The sequence below is a fragment of the Maudiozyma barnettii genome (assembly GCF_903064755.1).
Source record: "Maudiozyma barnettii strain CLIB 1767 genome assembly, contig: KABA2_13, whole genome shotgun sequence".
Taxonomy (NCBI): domain Eukaryota; kingdom Fungi; phylum Ascomycota; class Saccharomycetes; order Saccharomycetales; family Saccharomycetaceae; genus Maudiozyma; species Maudiozyma barnettii.
The window spans coordinates 146,069-165,166 of NW_024545250.1; the positions used below are offsets into that span (position 1 = coordinate 146,069).

Consider the following 19,098-nt stretch of genomic DNA (forward strand, 5'->3'; position numbering starts at 1 on the left):
AAAAAAGTAATGTCAAATATTTGAAATAGTCTGTTCTGTTATATTAATTCAAATCTATATATTGATACACCTAAATTAACAATAACAGCATATATACATATATATATATATATGTATATCAAATGTATTAACAGTTAATCATGTATTTTGAAATGATTTGTTAAACATTGTCTAAGTTGATCTATTTTTAAAACCCATGAAACTAAAAAAAAAAAAATTCATCAAATCCAAATCCAAATTAAATTCAAATTGGGAAAAAACCAACCAGTAAGTATCCCAACTACAGGGAAGGTAGAAAGAGAGAAATAAAAGGGTAACGGGGCGCATCTATCTGAAATTCACTATGCAAATATTCTTCATACAGTGGTATTGAATCAAATGAGTACGCGCCCCACCACCAGCCATCTTTTTTTCGCTTTTCTCTTGCATTTTCATTTCCCAATTAGGATATGAACCTCACGGGGCAGGCTCTCTCTGGTTCCCTCCTACTAAAATAACAACAACAACAGCAACACAGGGGTTGTTCCCGTGACCAAGAATTACAATTTTTTCTGAGACGAACGGCGCTCACTATCACTATCATCGTTAGCAATAATTTGTTGAACTCCTCACAAATTTTCCATTTCTATCTGAATGTGAATTTCCCCACTTCAGCACACAGACTGGAGGTGAAACAGAAAAAAGTGTGACTCTCTTTTGGCTCTTAGTAAACATCACGATTATTCTCTGTAATGCAGTACAAAGAGCCTTATTTACCCCAATAATTCGTTATTATTCCTTGCTGGCACCAGATATTTTTTGCGGGGTAATGATACTAATACTAATATTGGTATTTGTACTAGTACTGGGCGGCTAACCAACTTCAACTGTTACTATCATTATTGCCATTTGTTGGGGTAAGATACACAGATTACTCCAACAAACAGCAATCAATTTTGGTGTCTTGAATCGACGGCCAGACGGAAGAATAAATGGAGTTTCGAGTAAACTGCTCATGATAACGTTTTTTCTAACAAAAGGATAAAATGTCAAATTAAAAAGAATCATAGGTATAAATAGTCTATTAAATGCTCTTTTTATATTTTATTTATTATCTGTCGTTTCATTTTTTCTCTCTCCCTCAATTATATTCTTATTATTTATTCTTGTTCATTATATGCATATATATAAATATACAAACTAATAACAAACAAATATGTCTCCCTCAACTATTGTAGAAAATTCTACAAACAATAATGAAACTAATACTGCTATTGAAGATTTAAAAAATGAAAATTCAAAAAATAATGAATATGAACATTTAACCAACGTTAAAATTGTTCAACAAAAACCAATTGATCAAAGATTACAACCATCTTTAAAAAATCATTACTCTCCACATATTTCTGATTTTCAAGATTATAAAAATTTACATAAACAATCAATTGAAGATCCTGAAACTTTTTATAAAGAAAAAGCTCATCAATTTTTAAATTGGTTTAATGATTTTGATCAAGTCTTTATGCCTGATCCAGTGACAAAATTACCATCTTTTGAAAATAATGCTTGGTTTTTAAATGGTACAATCAATGCATGTTATAATTGTGTTGATAGACATGCTTTAAAAACTCCAGAAAAAGTTGCTTTAATTTATGAAGCTGATGAACCGGGTCAATCAATTAATATTACTTACAAAGAATTATTAGAAAAAGTTTGTCAAGTTGCTCAAGTTTTAAAATATTCTATGAACGTTCAAAAAGGTGATACTGTTGCTGTTTATATGCCAATGATTCCACAAGCTATTATTACTTTATTAGCTATTTCAAGAATTGGTGCTATTCATTCTGTTGTCTTTGCAGGATTTTCATCAAATTCTTTAAGAGATCGTATTAATGATGCTAATTCAAAAGTGGTCATCACTACAGATGAATCTTTAAGAGGTGGTAAAATTATTGAAACTAAACGTATCGTTGATGATGCTTTAAAAGAAACTCCTCAAGTGACTAACGTCTTAGTTTATAAACGTACTAATAACGCTAATATGGCTTATTATGAAAAGGATTTGGATTGGGATACTGAAGTTAAAAAATATAAAACTTACTTCCCATGTGAGCCTGTTGATTCTGAACATCCATTGTTTTTATTATATACTTCTGGTTCTACTGGTACTCCAAAGGGTGTTCAACATTCAACTGCAGGGTATTTGCTAAATGCTTTATTGACGATGCGTTACACTTTCGATACTCACCAAGAAGATGTCTTTTTCACTGCAGGTGATATTGGTTGGATTACAGGTCATACATATGTCGTTTATGGTCCTTTGTCTTATGGTTGTACCTCTGTTATCTTTGAAGGTACTCCAGCTTATCCAAACTTCTCTCGTTATTGGGATATCATCGATCAACATAAAGTTACTCAATTTTATGTAGCACCAACTGCTTTACGTCTATTGAAAAGAGCTGGTGATGAATTTATTGAACCATATAAGTTGGATTCTTTAAGATCTTTAGGTTCTGTCGGTGAACCAATTGCTGCAGAAGTTTGGGAATGGTATTCTGAAAAGATTGGTAGAAATGATATTCCAATTGTTGATACTTATTGGCAAACAGAATCTGGTAGTCATTTGGTTACTCCAATGGCAGGCGGTGTCACTCCAATGAAACCTGGTTCTGCATCTTTCCCTTTTTTTGGTATTGATGCTGTTATCTTAGATCCATCAACTGGTGAAGAAATCACTACTCCACATGCTGAAGGTGTCCTTGCAATTAGACGTGCTTGGCCTTCATTTGCAAGAACTATTTGGAAAAATCATGATAGATTCTTAGATACTTATTTGAACCCATACCCTGGTTATTATTTCACTGGTGATGGTGCCGCAAGAGATAAAGATGGTTACATTTGGATTTTAGGCCGTGTTGATGATGTCGTTAACGTTTCGGGCCATCGTTTATCTACCGCAGAAATCGAAGCTGCATTGATTGAAGATTCAATTGTAGCTGAATGTGCTGTGGTTGGATTCAATGATGACTTGACTGGTCAAGCTGTTGCCGCCTTTGTTGTTTTAAAGAATAAAACTAGTTGGAGTAGTGCCTCTGAAGAAGAATTACAGGACATTAAGAAACACTTGATTCTAACTGTTAGAAAGGATATTGGTCCTTTTGCAGCTCCAAAATTGATTGTTTTAGTTGATGATTTACCAAAGACAAGATCCGGTAAGATCATGAGACGTATTCTAAGAAAGATCCTGGCTGGCGAATCAGATCAATTAGGTGATGTCACTACTCTATCCAACCCAGGCATTGTCAGACACTTGATTGACTCCGTCAAATTATGATTTAATTTTAATTCTTATCTTTTTTAATTTACCTTTTCTTTTCATTTTAATATTCTTATTTGCCATTACCATATTTTTACTTTATTTTTGATGAAAACAACCAAGCTTTCCTTTTTTATTAATTTATCTATACTTTTAATGTATTTAAAATAATATTCGTATTTATTATTTATTTAAGCGCTAAATATTGTTTTTTAAAAGAAAACAAAGAGCCGCCAATATAAAATAATATTTTAATTCTAAATCAAATTTTTATTAAGCAAACTTATTATATTAAAGCATTTTCACTTACATAGTTATACATACAAACAAATTTTCAACCAAAAAGAGTAACCGCTGGAACGGTGATATATAGTAAAACACCTCTTAAATACAGATCATTGATATTAGAACGCCTAGAGGTGACTCCACCAATCATAACATATTTTCCTGCTGCTTTTTCTATAGTACAACCAGCTATCATCATTAACCCATGTATTGCTTTAGGATCAGTATTTGTTAATGGAACTTCAAATTTTGTATCAGAAGGAGCGAATGTTACTTTCCTATTGATAACAAATTGAGTTCGTATATCGATTGTTGTAAATACATGAGAACCAATAGGAACACCTTGCGTTGGAATACGACTTTCAGAATCCTTGGATTTCGAGGTCTTGTATAGAATATCAACATCAGATTGTAACATACCACCTCCCATACTAACCAAGGTACCAATATTTTGCATGATATGCCCAACACGTTTTAGATGTAAAGGTTGGGGAGCACGATATGGTTTCTTTATATTCTGTTCCACATTCATATATGTGTCAACTTTTTCCCATGTTTCAGTTTCCAAATCAAACCACCACATATCATCACAAACATCATACATATCAGATCCACCGTGCATAACGAGAGTTTTATGACGAGCCCTTGATATTGGTGGACGATTAGTATAAAATTCGGAGGATGGCATTGATTGTGATTCATTGTCTTGATTTTCACCCTTCGGATTATCATGAATATCGACATGGAGAATTTTTTTAGTCATTTGTTTACTAAGTGATATTTTAAAATTATTATGAAGATTTTGTAATAGATCTACTTCAAAATTTGTATAATCTGAACCTGGTTTATCATTATAGATGCAATATGACATAAATGCTCTTTCAGATGGTATTTCTGCGCCAACTATTGGCTTTTGGAATTGTTTAGTGTCCGAAGTCGCATTATTTATACAGGTAGCATATGCACTGTCTCCAAATATACATAATCCACGTTTTCCTCTGTAATGTATTGGAATTTGAATCTTCCACATGTCGTTCAGTGCTTGATACCTTGTCTTCCCCTCTCTCCTGTAACCACCAAATATATAAGTTGTGTCGGCGAAAATGTAATCTGGGCCGGAATTATTATCAGAGGTACCATTTGATTCTGCCAAGGATGATTGGCTATCATTTGATTTGGTTTGAAAATCTTTAAATCCAGGAATTATATTGTAATGTTCTGTGGTCGGAAGGTCGTCTTTCGAACGGTCGTAATGTGGAACCTGACGATTACATCTTGGCGAAACGTTATTAGACATATCTTCATCTCTAATTGAAATTTGTAAATGACCAAATCGTGGATACACTTGACAAAAATTTTGATTTCTAAATTGCTGAAGACCAATTTTAATCTTTGTAAAATGTAATTTTACTGTATCTAAGATAAACCCAACATCACAAAATACTCCTCTCTTTCGAATCACAGTTTTATGTGTAATCTCAGAATAAGATGTCTCTGTTCTAATTTCTAATCCTCCGTAAAAGAATATGTATCGGTCTGTTAAAAGTGTTCCTGACATACCAATCATGGGTGGTGGAATATCACCTCCGAACTTATGCATCCTGACACTTGAAGTTAGAGCATTAATTACAAATAAGAATGGATTACTGAAAAATGCCGGATTATTTACAATTTGGGGTAAAAAGGGTGGAGGTAAATCTGGGATACCGATTACTTCAAAGTTGTCTAAATTAGGGCTCTCTTCGTCGTATCTATAACTTGGTATCATACCGCCTAGAATATATACCTCCTCCCCTATTGAAACTGCAGAATGGTATACTAATGAGGGTAATTTACTTTTACCAAATACTGATGGAATTGAACAACTGCCATAATAAGAATCAAATGCCTTGGGAATATAATCTTCTCCATCTATGGACATTGCAGATGTTTTCTTATTCGGGTCATATATCTCATTTCTTTTATTATACAATAGTATATCTCTGAATTCTGTGTGGTAAGATGGAATCCACAATAAATGATTCTTCACTATATCCCAACCTCTAATTGTAGTAAAATTCAATTTCTCATAAAATCTAGTATACATTTCTGTTGAATTAACAGATAACATATTAGCTTGTATCCCTGTTCTTTCTTTATCATAAACCTCATTATTATTAATTGGTACCTTAGGGTTATTAATAATTTTCTCAATTATTTCCATTCCATATGGATCATTACCTTCTGATATTTTGTAGTTATCACTATCAATAACAACTGTATTTGGTGATAACGGAGTGTAAGTTTCGTAGTACCTCTTTAGTAGTTTCTCATTTTCGGACTTTAATGAACCATGTATTTTCTTTACATGATGATTTTCATTCTCTAATTGTCTTAAGACTTCTATAATATTGTAATAGTTTGATATATATGGTATAATCTTGTGAGAACTTTTCGAATTTTCAAACTCATCTGACATTATTTTATTATGCTTCTCCTTACTTTAGCCGATCTCGGTGGTAATATTTCAAAGTATTATATGATTTTATATCAAACGGTAAAACCACTAATTAAATCACAGTAAGCAATATTTACCAGTGTATTCTAATAGTATACAGTAGTATCTTGAAATGGATGATGTCCCATCAGATACATTGATCTTCCAATATTCAACAGAATATTCTTATTTATAAGTTAATCATATTAAAAAAAGGGAATTAACCGGAGATGCTTTCAGCCCTTTCCCTATATGACGGCGCGGGTGACAGACAGGCAATGGAGAGAGAGAGACACACACACATTTTCTTAATGGTGGAGAGCTCCACAAAATTTTGTCCATTAGCCAATCTAATTGGAGAGAAGTATTAAATGAAAGTGAACTCCTAATTTTATCAACTAGAATTTATTGTGTTAAATTAAGTTGAATGGTAATTCGATTGATAATCTAGTAAAGACTTCTAGTTGTGTTTAGATAAATTTATCGTTAAACATATTCATTAATACACCCTCTTTTTTTTCTTCTTTTTGATAAAGGATTTATTCACCAATAGATACAGGACTATTCAAGAACTCAACCAACTGTATGATCAATTCAGTTGAATAGAATCATTTTAGCTGGTGAATATTTCTGAAAATAAAACATTAATCGAGGAAGAAGAAGGTGTGGTTTTCTCTACTTCCATATGATGAGAAATTTTAGAGATGAAGAACATCCAATGAATCTTAAGGAAGAAATGCGATATAATTTTGGTAATAGTTTTAATAATTATGAACAACTTAGGAATCTTAACCCAAGTAGATATTATCCTTCATATCAAGGAAATCAAACCCCTGATTGTAGAGATTATATCCCACTCTCGAAGATAAATTCAACATACATGATGAATCAAAATAATAATAACAGTAATAATAGGGAACCATTAAGTGGAATCAGAAATTATTGTGGCAATTCAAATATGAAGTATCCCTCAAAGAATTATCCCCCAGATTACCAAACTCGGGCACTGACTACTTCAAATTTTACCTCCACTACAGCATCATCAGAAAATTCGTATACTACCGATAATGGGGAATCAAATGTAATGACATTTTCTACTATGACATCTCATAATGGGGATAGCAGCCTTAGTGAAGACTGCAGATTGTATGATTCAGAAGATAGAAGCAGTAAAAGGTATACTTCCGAGACTCCATCTTATTTTAGTTCAATATCTTCAGAAAGGACCAATATGGATTTTATACCTGTAGTAAATGAATCTTCTAATTTAAAATTAAGATCATTGATATTCCAAGATGTAGGTGAAGATGTCACTGGAAATAAAATTTTTACAATCACTATCGAAAATGAATCATTAGAAGATGTAAGTGGATTAAAACATATTGTGCCGAATGTTATTAACTGTAATATAAGTTCAAATAATATCACATCGCTTATTGGTCTACCGAATAACACAACTATTTGTAATTGTTCTCATAATAACATCAGTTCTGAAGGATGTAGGTTGGCTGAGTTAACTCACCTTGAACACCTAAATATTTCTGATAATAATATTGGACCTGATTTAACTCTATTAAAAGCATGTCTTCATTTACGCTCCGTCAATTTGTCACACAATAAAATTAGGTCTTTAGAAGGTATATATGATTCGTGGTTACCATTAATTGAATTAGATCTATCTCATAATGAGATTACTGGTATTATAGATTTCAAGAAAATTGTTTTTAGCAATTTAACTCAAAAACAAAATTCAAATTCGTTCCATTATAAAGGTTGGTTCACCATTGAAATTTTGAATTTATCATATAACAAGATCACAGAAGTTAAAAATATTTCATTACTTCCAAATTTGAAGGAAATAAATCTAAATGGAAATCCAATACACTCTTTAAGTGAACTTACAAAACAAATATCTAATATTAAACGATTGCTGCTGAGGGATACTTCTTATAAATTAAAAGCAATTATGAGTTTAAATGGACATGAACTTCCTTTCCCCTTTCTAGAAACCTTTAAAACCGATGGCTTTCGTGATATGAATAAATGGCCTGGAATACCTGAAACTGTTACCTCTTTAGAAATATCAGATTGCTTCCAGGAACATTTACCGAAATGGAATATATTTCCCAATACTTTGAAAATTCTCAAACTTGAACGCATAAGTGATTTACAACAACTTCCAAGTAACTTTAGTTCACTTCTTCCAAATTTAGAAGAATTATACTTACCGAACAATAACCTTGTCAGTTGTCATAATATCCTTAGTACTGTACCAACCAACAAATTATTTTTGATAGATCTAAGAGGAAATCCTATAGCAATTAAATACGAGATAGAAAATCAGGATCCAGATAATGAGAATATATCTGAAATACGTCGTATAAATGGTATTGAAAATTGCCGGAAGATAAAACCAAACTTATTTAGTTTGTTATGTTTGGGGTTTCCAAGACTAAGGACAATACTTTTAAGAAATAAAAGTCCGACGTAGTATACGAAACTAACATTACCTTATATCAAGCATTCCTCTATAGAAACTTTTATAGGCTACACTTATTAAAATGTATATACATTGGAGTAGTATTTAATTGAGAATCTTGTTTAGAAAAACAAAAAAAATTTATTTATGTATTCTTCATCGATAACTCATTTTATGTAATGTACAATGCTCTATAAACTTTTCATCTATTCTTCTACATCGGTGCTTAATAAACCAAACATATTTTGTGGGATGGTCTTTTTGTTTCTGTTTTCTTCTTCGTCATCATCAAATGGTTCATCATCTAGCTCTTCGTCATCATCGTTCTTTTTCATTTCCGTCTTATCCAAGATAGAATCACCTTTCAATTTTCTTTTTATAACCTTATTAGTTTGATCCCAATTAGCCTTTCTTGAATTTTGAACATATTTGGCACGAGCTATAGATTTTGAAACTTTACCATCCAATCGATTTGTTATATTTAGAGCATGTTCTAATCTGTCCTTATCCTCATTATTTAATGCTGCGAGTAATTTATTTTCCAAAGCCTTCTTAGTGTATTTTTCTTTGAAGAATTTCTTTCTATCCTGTTTCTTTTGGATCTTAGCATCTAATAGTGCTTCATTTTTTGCTGCTGTTCTTATTAAGATATTGGACAAATCGGTCTTTTCAGCTCTTGGTAGATTCTCTAGAGACTTGACTTCTGTGTCGATTTCAAGTTCTGATCTTCTTGCTGCTCTTGAGTGTTTTGATATTTTCTTTGCCATGTTATACTAATATGATTGAACAAGTAGCTCTGGTTACTTATTTTGGTGATCCCTAAGGTTTGATTTGTTAGTAACTTGGTTTACTATCCATCTTTCTTTTTAAACTAATCAGTGTACATTTATTGCAGTTAATAATTGAAAAAAGAAAAATTTTAAAGCTCATCGCAAAAAAGTAAAAGAAAACGGGAGAGAAGTGTCGTGGGCACAACCTGCAGAAGGACAAAAACAGAAGAACAAAATGTATTCTACCAAATTGTAAGAATATATACAAATATAATACATATATAGATCATCATCACAAAGCAAACGAATTGTTATTAAAAATATAATATATGATATATGAGAAGTTGTAATTCATAATTATTTATGTGAATAATTAAATAGATATATAATAAGAACTAATTAATTCAATTCATGATGGTTGTTAGGTGTCAGTAGAATCTTGACATTTGTTTCCTTATGATTCATCAACTCTAAGAAACCCTTTTCCCAACCGTCCTTAATATTGACTTTCCCGGTAATCAAATGTCTAATTTCATCCACTTTAATATCACGACGATGAATAGCGGCAACGACTTCCTCAAAGTCTTCGACAACATAACCGATGGAGCCAGTGAAATGTTTTTCCTGTAAAGTGACTTCCATTGGATCAAAATCCACAGTCTTACCCCAAATGGCAACATTCACTAAGGAGCCTCTGTATGTGATAGCTTGTAGACCTGTTTCGAAAGTAGCTCTAATACCGGAACAATCAAAAGCATAATCGAACCCATTTCCTGAGATAGATAGTTTACGCAATTCTTCTACGGCATTAGCACCGTGTTTTGCAGGATCAAAAACGGTTACGTTTAATTTTTCAGCAAAATCTCTTCTAATTTTAGCAGGTTCAGAGACCACGATTTGTGAAGCACCCATCGCCTTCAGAGCCAACACTGAAGCTAGACCAATGGGACCGGAACCAAGAACTAAAGCTGATTTCTTAGCCTTAAAATTTGCTAATTTCAATGCATGCCAAACGACAGACAATGGTTCCACGAGACATCCAATGTCCAAAGGAATCTCCTTTGGCAATGGCACAGTATGATATTCACCGACTACAACACGTTCAGCGAAACCACCACCAACTACACCTAACCCGGTGAAACCTGCATGTTCGCAACAATTATCCAGACCTGCAGCACAAGCAGAACATTGTTCAGAACCGTAATATTTAGAGTTTGGCCAACGTGATAAATCTTTACAGCCACAACCAGCTTCGATAACGACATGATCACCTACTTTCACTTTGGTAACATCAGAGCCAATCTCACGAACGATACCAGTCATTTCATGACCCATAGGTTGAGGTAATTTGGAATTAGATAATGGATGAGTCTCGCCATCCTTTGGTAGAAAAATAGGACCATCTGTATATTCATGTAAATCTGACCCGCAGATACCGCAGAAAGCAACATCAATAATTAATTCATTTGGACTATTAATACGTGGCTCGGGTAAGTCCTCTGCGTAATGAATATCTTTCTTCTTGTAGTAAGCTAACGCTCTCATATTCAGTGTGTATTTTTGTGAAAATTTTCTTGTTATCTTAGTTTGTCTTAGGGGTGTAAACCTCGATGTGAATAACTTGATAGGATTAGTCCTTATATAAATGTTACGAAGACTGAACATTGTACAATTCAATAGAGATATAAAATAGATAGGTAATGAAAAAAAGAAGATCTGAGTACTTGTTATATCAGTTGAAAATATAAACAAAAGGGGGGGGGGAGTGAGGAAGTATATAAGATATAAACATACGCAAGCAAATACAATGTTCCTTAGGGCATTCATTTCCTTGTCAAAATATCAGGTATATTATTGACTCGTTTATATAGCAATATACTAACTAAAGTCTCTAACCTCCGGGAGAGAGAGGTATGTATATACTTACCTTGTTGGTTAACTATTGCGTAGGAATTCTGTTCCTCCTTAAGCTTATGCTTGTTCTTACCTAAGTTCAACTGTCCTCTCTCTCCCACCCCACGTAGCCTTAGAGTAACTCTGTGCAGCGCTACGATTAAAAACATTCCGAAAAATTTCAGGGGGAGTGAAAGAGAGCCGACCAGCTATTAAAGGACAGTAAAATTCACTCCACAATTATTACCATAAGCGTGCCTCTCCCCCGATTATCAACCTTAAGATGTAATAGGATAATTTGGATAGGAATATCGGAACTTCGTGGAATTGTATTTATTAATAGATACTTCTGATTAAGTTATGTAGTTGCTTTTATATGATATGATATGATATGTTATATTATATTACAGTTATATGTTTTAGTCGTATATATCAGTACCGTCACCTTCTAATTGTCCATGATTATTAGGAGTCAATAGGATCTTGATAGTTTGTTCTTTATGAGTGATCAATTTCATCATGGCGTCTTCGAACCCACGTTCGATTGGAACTCTTGATGAGATCATCTTCTTGGCCTTTGCAATCTCGATACGACCATCTTCGATAGCGTCGATGACAGCTTCGAAATCGACATGTGTATAACACATGGACCCAGTGTAGAATTTCTCTTGCTTGGTGATATCCATTGGATAGAAATCCACAGGATGATCCACGGACCACATGGCAACATTCACAGCTGTACCATTGTAAGTCAGACATTCGATGGAGGCCTTCAATGTAGATGGAGTACCGGAACAATCAAATGTATAATCAAAACCATCTCCACCTGGAGCCATTGAACGTAGTAAAGGAATGTTTGTTTCATCATCACCTTCGGATGGATCAAACACTACGGCTCCCATTCCATGAGCGAAATCTCTTCTAATCTTAGCAGGTTCGGAGACGACGACTTCAGAACAACCATGACCATTCAATGCTAAAATAGTACCTAACCCAATTGGACCAGATCCTAAAATTAATACAGAAGAACCAGGTCTAAATCTAGAGATTCTAACTGCGTGCCATGATACGGCAATAGGTTGAATCAATGCAGCAACATCCATTGGCATTTCTTTACGAACTTTATAGCAATGCATTTCATTGACAACGACTCTTTCTGCGAACCCACCAGATTGAACACCATCACCAATTAGACCTAAATGAGAACAAATGTTATAATGGCCCTTTTGACAAGCTGAACACATTGGTTTTTTTTTATTCTTAGAATCAGGCCATCTGTAACGATCTCTACAGGTACCTGTAGGTTCTACGACAACATGATCACCGACTTTAAATTTAGTTACACCGGTACCAATTTCACGGACAATACCTGCCATTTCGTGACCCATGGCTTGAGGTAAACCGATGTCACTAACTTCATGAGTATGACCATCATGAGGGAAAAAAATTGGACCGTCTGTGTATTCGTGTAAATCGGTACCGCAAATACCACAGTAAATGATGTCAAGGATTAATTCATCGGAAGTGACGATTTTAGGTTCCTCGAGATCCTTGGTGAAATGTATATCACCTTTCTTGAAATAAGCTAATGCTCTCATTAAAATTATATATTATATGTTATATTTTTTTGTATAGTTGTCTAAGATATATCAAAAAAAATTCTTGAAACTTTTTAATTTTGAAATAAGACATAATCAATTTAAAAAGGAAAGAAATTGACCTGCTTAAAGTTTTTCCTATTTATATATATGTATATGTATATGTACTTCGTTGTTCATCAATTCATTCATTCTTCAATTAATTCATCCAATTCATTGCATCTGAGAAAACAAGAAGCCAACAGAAGAACAAGAACCCTTCTGTACATAGTCTCTCCGTCTCTCCGTCTCTCTCTTTTGCAACAACAACTTCAGCAAACCCTTCTTTAAACTGTTTTGCAACCGTCTTTCTCTTTGTCTCTCTCTGGTTTTCTATTATGCAGCCTCTAGTCACTGCGGTCACGTATTGGGGAAACAGGAGAAATTTTTCGTTTAAAAGGGGGCCGTCCAGGAGGAACTGCACGGAAGAGGAACCTGCAACAGCAACAGCAACAGCAACAGCAACAGCATCAGCATCAGCAACAGCAAAGGAATGAGGAGAACCAGAAACCATGCCACACAAGTAATGCCAATTGCCCTGAGTTGAAAAATTTCAACCGGAACTCAGGTTGGCTAAGATTGAGATGAGGTATATCTCTCTCTTTGACATACGCTGAATAAATAACAACAAGCAAACAAGCGTAATTGTACTAAGTCCTAATTATAACTACGTGCAATTGATCTTACTAATATTAATATTATTATGATTTTTATTTTATTTTATTTTATTTTTTGTATTGAATTATTTATTTATGTATTCGTTGCGGATCGTATCTAATTGGTTTTTAATTAATTTATTTTGCTTAGAAGACTTCACCTTGGTCAATCATAGCATCTGCAACCTTAATGAAACCTGCAATGTTAGCACCTTTAACAATAGATGGTAAAGTGTTTTGATTAGGTTCGTTACTATATTCTTCGGCAGCTTTAACACAATCATTGAAACAATTCACCATAATCTTCTTCAAAGCTTGGTCGACATCATCACGACTCCATCTCCTTCTTTGGGAGTTTTGAGCCATCTCTAGACCTGAACACGCAACACCACCACAGTTGGCAGCTTTACCAACAGCGTACCATACAGCTTCATTTGGAGACTTGGCGGAACTTCTAGCGGTTTCAAATGCTTGTAGAGCTTCGGCGGTACAACCCATGTTAGAACCTTCTGAGACAAATTTAACACCAGAGGCAATCAAACCCTTAGCTTCGTCACCAGAGACCTCATTTTGTGTAGCACATGGTAAAGCAATATCAACTGCGCCTGCATTTAACCATGGACGAGCACCAGCGATGTATTTAACTTTGTTTTCTGCAAATGCAGAATATTCACCAACAATTTGTTCTAAGGATTTGAATTTAATCTTGGCTTCTGCAATGGCAGCAACATGTTCAGATGTAATACCATCTTCAGAAATAATGCAACCTTTAGAATCAGATAATGATACTACAATAGCACCTAATTCGATAGCTTTCAAAGCAGCAAATTGAGCAACATTACCAGAACCTGAAATGGCAACACGTTTCCCTTGGAACGATTCTTTACCATTTGTAGCGTAATCGATCATAGCTTGTGTGAAATAGACACAACCATAACCTGTAGCTTCTGGTCTAATTAAAGAACCACCCCAATTTAGACCTTTACCAGTTAAGACACCTTCCCAAGAGTTTCTATAGGATCTGTAAGCACCGAATAAATAACCGATTTCACGACCACCAACACCAATATCACCTGCTGGAACATCAGTATCTTGACCGATATGATGAGATAGTTCACGCATGAAAGCGTAACAAATTCTTCTAATTTCATTGTCTGATTTAGTCTTTAAATCAACACAAAGACCACCTTTAGCACCACCCATATCTAATCCAGTTAAAGCATTCTTAAAGATTTGTTCAAACCCTAAGAATTTCAAAATAGATAGATTGACAGATGGATGGAAACGTAATCCACCTTTGTAAGGACCTTTAGATGAGTTATATTGTACTCTATAACCTGGTGCAACTTGTTGTACACCGTTATCATCTTCCCATGTGACTCTGAATTGAATAATACGTTCAGGAACAGAGACAATTGGTAAGACTTTCTTATATTCTGGTTTCTTTTCAAATAAAGTAGATTCTTCTAAGGCAGAAACGATTTCTTGGTAAGCTTGTTGAAATTCTGGTTCAGCCATTTTGTATTTATATGTATATGTATATGTGTATGTGTGTGTATGTTTGTATGTATTTGGTATAATAAATGCAAACAATAAAAAAAGTTAAATGAATAGGATGACAAAATATTTCAAAATTACAAAGAAACAAATAACAAATTTCGTTTTAATGCTTCACTTATATACTATATAAAAGAGTAACTCAAAAAGAAATATATACAATGTTGATACAGATAAGAACTGTTCATGCAATCAGTTTCGATGCCTTAAGTAAAAGAAACACTAGTAGTACTTTTTTGGAACATCTTCCTTTGATTTCATTTGACAGACCTATTGTTCCAGATAACAGTTTTCCAGATAAGTCAGAAGATCCAGTAGTAACTCCCCCCCAGTGAACTTAATTGGATATCATTTATTTGTTCGTAGTTTTTCCTCTGAGTTCGTCCCACTTTTGACATCAGAAATTGCAAAGAGAGAAATGACTACAAAATAGAACAGAAAAAAAGAAACCAGAACGAGAGATAGATAGCAGACTCCAGTGTTATTGGACAATAATAATACGGTAACAGAATAACTTAGATATCTTTAAAAAATGCTCTCCTTTTGTTGGCTTTGAGCGTTTGAAAAGCTTTATCTCTAACGAATGAATGGCAGTAAAGATAACAAACAAAGATTTCTCCTCTTCTCTTCTCTCCTCTCTTGCAACTAAACCCGCAAATCATCACTTCATTTAATAGGGTCAAAATTTCACCTTGCACGACCCTTTCTCTAGCCGGACATTCTAACTTTTATTGAAAGAAGAATATGAAGCGTGTGGCGATGTTAAATATTTAGTTGATGGGGGTGGGAGAGGGTCAAAATTTTGGCAAATGACAATATTTTCGTGAGGAGATGTAAATGCGTACAAGAGAAACAGACGTACATCAAACTATTTCTGGGTTGTTTCCAATAATAAGGGAGATAAATTATCCAACCAATTAACCCACACGATTGTGACATCATAATAGCATTACAGTTTATGGTTTTCTAGAGATAAATATTCGAAAATGGATAAATTATGCGGTTATCGGATTGCGCCAACGCGTTGTTCCCCGATTACTCTGTCCTTTTTTTCTTTATTAAATTTATTTCTTAAAGCCGCACGCTCATTGGGTCAAAAAAGGAAGAAACTAAAATGTACTGCCACGTTGTTTTAACTTTGGTTTGTCCCTTTTTCTCCCGTGGACGATGATAGTTCGTTTTCTGTGCCAGTTTTTCGCTTGTTTTTTCTACTTGCAGCTACTTTACATAAATGTGTCGCTAAGAAAATAGTTTAGCAGCTTATATTTTTACTGAAGTAATACATTTTGTATGGGGGTGGATTGTTCCCCCTCTCCCGTTCCCAGTGATATTCATTGTGAGCATATTTTGTTTTTTGTCCCATCTCCTCTCGTAAGCTATGACGTCGGTGGGACAATAGATGCTACCATGCCGGTTATTCAATTAATTTATTTATTTATTTATTCAATTGTTTTCCTCTATTGTATTCAACGCTCTGTTGTTGTTTTTTGGTTGTTGTATTTTGTCCCATTGTTAAGTTCGTGATTTTGATAAAATATGTGATGGAATTTTTATATTATGTATTGTTTTTTCTATGTAATTTAATCTAATTAAAATGCTATATAAATTTTTAGGAAAAAACAATAATGGAAATGACTCTACTTGTTTCTGTGCTGATTTTAATTGCCTGTCAAGTAATTAATTAATTAATTAATTACCCACTGAATTTTGATCTTGCTCTAATGGCAGGACCATATTTATAAAGAATAAATGGTATAGCTGTCAATAATAATGTGAAAAATCCAAGAATACTCGAACCCCAGCCAACTGGATAATTCTTTGTACCTGTATTTTCATACATTATTACACCAAATAAGGGGAATGCACATGCAAATATTGATCTAACTAATCCATTGCCTGCAAACACTGATGCAACATATCTTGGATAACATGATGCTAAATATGAATATGTAACTTGAAATAAACTCCATAATGACAATTGGAAAAATATTTCAGATATTATTGGAACTATCCAATGTGTACCTGCGCCCCAACCAAATAAAAATAAACCTAAGGGTAAACACCAGCCTACCCACATCATTAATATTAAAAACATTTCTGGTGTTACTGTATTTGTTTTAATTTTTGGATTTATAATTGTCTTTAAAAAATAAAATAATAAGGGATAAGAAAATGCTGTACCAACTGCAAACCCTAAAAATGCTAAACTGGATTCAATTACAGTGAAATGCCAAATATTGGTAAAGACTAAAGGAAATGCTTCAAAGAATAAATAAAACGCACCATAAGCTAATGCAATATAAAGATCAAATGCCATAATGATTGGTTCTTTAAACATTAATTCCCATGGTCTATACAATGTCGTAATCATAATTTCACGTTTTGTTAATTTTGAATCTAATCTTTCTTGTCTTGTATAATATCTTTGATCACCTGTTTGTTTTCTTAGTCTCTTAGCACGACGTGCTAAAATATTTTGATGTGATGTCTCTGGGAAAAAGAATAATAATAATACTAATGTAAATCCACCAATCATTGTCATAAACCAAAAGATCCAACGCCAATCCTTGGCAACGAGCATAGCGGCACCTATGATTGGTGCAATAATTGGTGCACATGTAGCACCAAGATCCCATGTTGATAAACAAATTGATAAATGTTTTAATGTAACCATATCAGCCACGGTAGCACCACCTGTAGCTAAAGCTGGTGAACACATAATACCAGCAAAAAATCTTAATACAATTAAACCACCCATATTCTTAACAGTAGCACAACCAATTTGAAATAAGAAGAACACAAATAATGTATAAAAATAAATTTGTTGCCTACCTATCTTTGCTACTTCAGATAAAGGTGAAAATATAATCGGACCAATACCATAACCCAATGCATATAACGATAAATTTAACGTAGCAACAACATGGCCAGTACCAAATTCTTCAGCAATAGTAGCTTGTGCAGGAGTATAAATAGATGAACACATATAAGTTACACAACCTAATAACATAACTTCAGCCATCATAAATGATTTCTTGAATGTAGACCAATTTAGTGGATTATCTTCCATAGATGTATTGTGCCAACTGATTAAAAATGGATCATCAATATCGTTTTCGTCGACATCACCGTCATCCACAAGATTACTCATATGTGGTTGTGATTGTGATGTAGAGTTAGAGTCGGTACCAGATAATTGTTTTTCTTCATCATCAGCATCGATATCATTTTTTTCTTCATGTGTTTTCCCTGGTTTACCCCCACTGATATCATTATCTTTATCATTAGTATTATTCATATGAGATGATGTACCAGACATCACAGTAGCAATTCTTTCTAAATTATTATGATATGATTGATCATCACCACCTAAGTTATCATAAATATCTTGTGTTATATCATCGGACTCACTAATATCCGTTGAAACATTATCGATGTTTGATGAATTTGATTTAATATTACCAATTGATTGTGTTAGTTCTTTCTTTTCGGAGTAACTTGTCTGATGAGGTAATTGTTCTTGAATAGTTACGATATTCAAAAACTCCAATATATCAGTGAAAAAGGAATTTTTGTAGTGTTTTAAGTAATAATTCATAGCCACTCAAAAAAAAGAAAAAATTCGGTTGATATGCCGTTTTTAAACAGGAACAACAAATATTTATCAGTAGTCAATGACCTGAATGTTGATAAGAAATTGAAATAAATGCAACTTACGATAGGCAATTATTGAGAAATGCAGGACAAAGTTCGATCGATCTCTTACTTTAATGTAATTGTGTTTATTTTGAATATGTAAAGCGCCTAATATCTCAAAAGAAAAAAAAATTAGTTGTTAGAAATTTAGATTAGAATGACAAAAAAAACAATAAAAATAAGGTGATTTAATTATCAAGATATAGATCTTTTTTATATAATACTCGGAACAGAAAGAAGCACCATCCTTGACGCTTAAAAAAAAGAAAAGGTAAATATTATTAATTAATAATAAAATTAATATAGTTAAAAAGTAAAAGATATAGTAGATAAGGGTCAAACTTTAACCAATTT

General features: G+C 33.4%; 8 protein-coding genes across 8 annotated transcripts; 2 read left to right on the forward strand and 6 right to left on the reverse strand.

The window, feature by feature from the left end:
• Positions 1 to 1,195: 1,195 nt before the first annotated feature.
• ACS1 (acetate--CoA ligase 1) lies at positions 1,196 to 3,313 on the forward strand (the record flags this gene model as incomplete). Its single annotated transcript, XM_041552943.1, has 1 exon — positions 1,196 to 3,313. One exon carries the CDS (start codon positions 1,196 to 1,198, stop codon positions 3,311 to 3,313), a length of 2,118 nt encoding a protein of 705 aa, XP_041408877.1.
• Positions 3,314 to 3,629: 316 nt separating this feature from the next.
• Positions 3,630 to 6,038, reverse strand: GPB2 (Gpb2p; the record flags this gene model as incomplete). The annotated part of the gene is made up of 1 exon (XM_041552944.1): positions 3,630 to 6,038. The coding sequence occupies one exon, from the start codon at positions 6,036 to 6,038 to the stop codon at positions 3,630 to 3,632; it is 2,409 nt and encodes an 802-aa protein (XP_041408878.1).
• Positions 6,039 to 6,744: 706 nt separating this feature from the next.
• On the forward strand, positions 6,745 to 8,547 carry KABA2_13S01540 (leucine-rich repeat domain-containing protein; the record flags this gene model as incomplete). The annotated part of the gene is made up of 1 exon (XM_041552945.1): positions 6,745 to 8,547. The coding sequence occupies one exon, from the start codon at positions 6,745 to 6,747 to the stop codon at positions 8,545 to 8,547; it is 1,803 nt and encodes a 600-aa protein (XP_041408879.1).
• Positions 8,548 to 8,741: 194 nt separating this feature from the next.
• Positions 8,742 to 9,302, reverse strand: ECM1 (Ecm1p; the record flags this gene model as incomplete). Its single annotated transcript, XM_041552946.1, has 1 exon — positions 8,742 to 9,302. One exon carries the CDS (start codon positions 9,300 to 9,302, stop codon positions 8,742 to 8,744), a length of 561 nt encoding a protein of 186 aa, XP_041408880.1.
• Positions 9,303 to 9,704: 402 nt separating this feature from the next.
• BDH1 ((R,R)-butanediol dehydrogenase) lies at positions 9,705 to 10,850 on the reverse strand (the record flags this gene model as incomplete). Its single annotated transcript, XM_041552947.1, has 1 exon — positions 9,705 to 10,850. The coding sequence occupies one exon, from the start codon at positions 10,848 to 10,850 to the stop codon at positions 9,705 to 9,707; it is 1,146 nt and encodes a 381-aa protein (XP_041408881.1).
• Positions 10,851 to 11,617: 767 nt separating this feature from the next.
• Positions 11,618 to 12,796, reverse strand: BDH2 (putative dehydrogenase BDH2; the record flags this gene model as incomplete). Its single annotated transcript, XM_041552948.1, has 1 exon — positions 11,618 to 12,796. The coding sequence occupies one exon, from the start codon at positions 12,794 to 12,796 to the stop codon at positions 11,618 to 11,620; it is 1,179 nt and encodes a 392-aa protein (XP_041408882.1).
• Positions 12,797 to 13,638: 842 nt separating this feature from the next.
• GDH3 (glutamate dehydrogenase (NADP(+)) GDH3) lies at positions 13,639 to 15,009 on the reverse strand (the record flags this gene model as incomplete). Its single annotated transcript, XM_041552949.1, has 1 exon — positions 13,639 to 15,009. One exon carries the CDS (start codon positions 15,007 to 15,009, stop codon positions 13,639 to 13,641), a length of 1,371 nt encoding a protein of 456 aa, XP_041408883.1.
• Positions 15,010 to 16,741: 1,732 nt separating this feature from the next.
• KABA2_13S01650 (MFS transporter) lies at positions 16,742 to 18,646 on the reverse strand (the record flags this gene model as incomplete). The annotated part of the gene is made up of 1 exon (XM_041552950.1): positions 16,742 to 18,646. One exon carries the CDS (start codon positions 18,644 to 18,646, stop codon positions 16,742 to 16,744), a length of 1,905 nt encoding a protein of 634 aa, XP_041408884.1.
• Between the last annotated feature and the right edge of the window lie 452 nt (positions 18,647 to 19,098).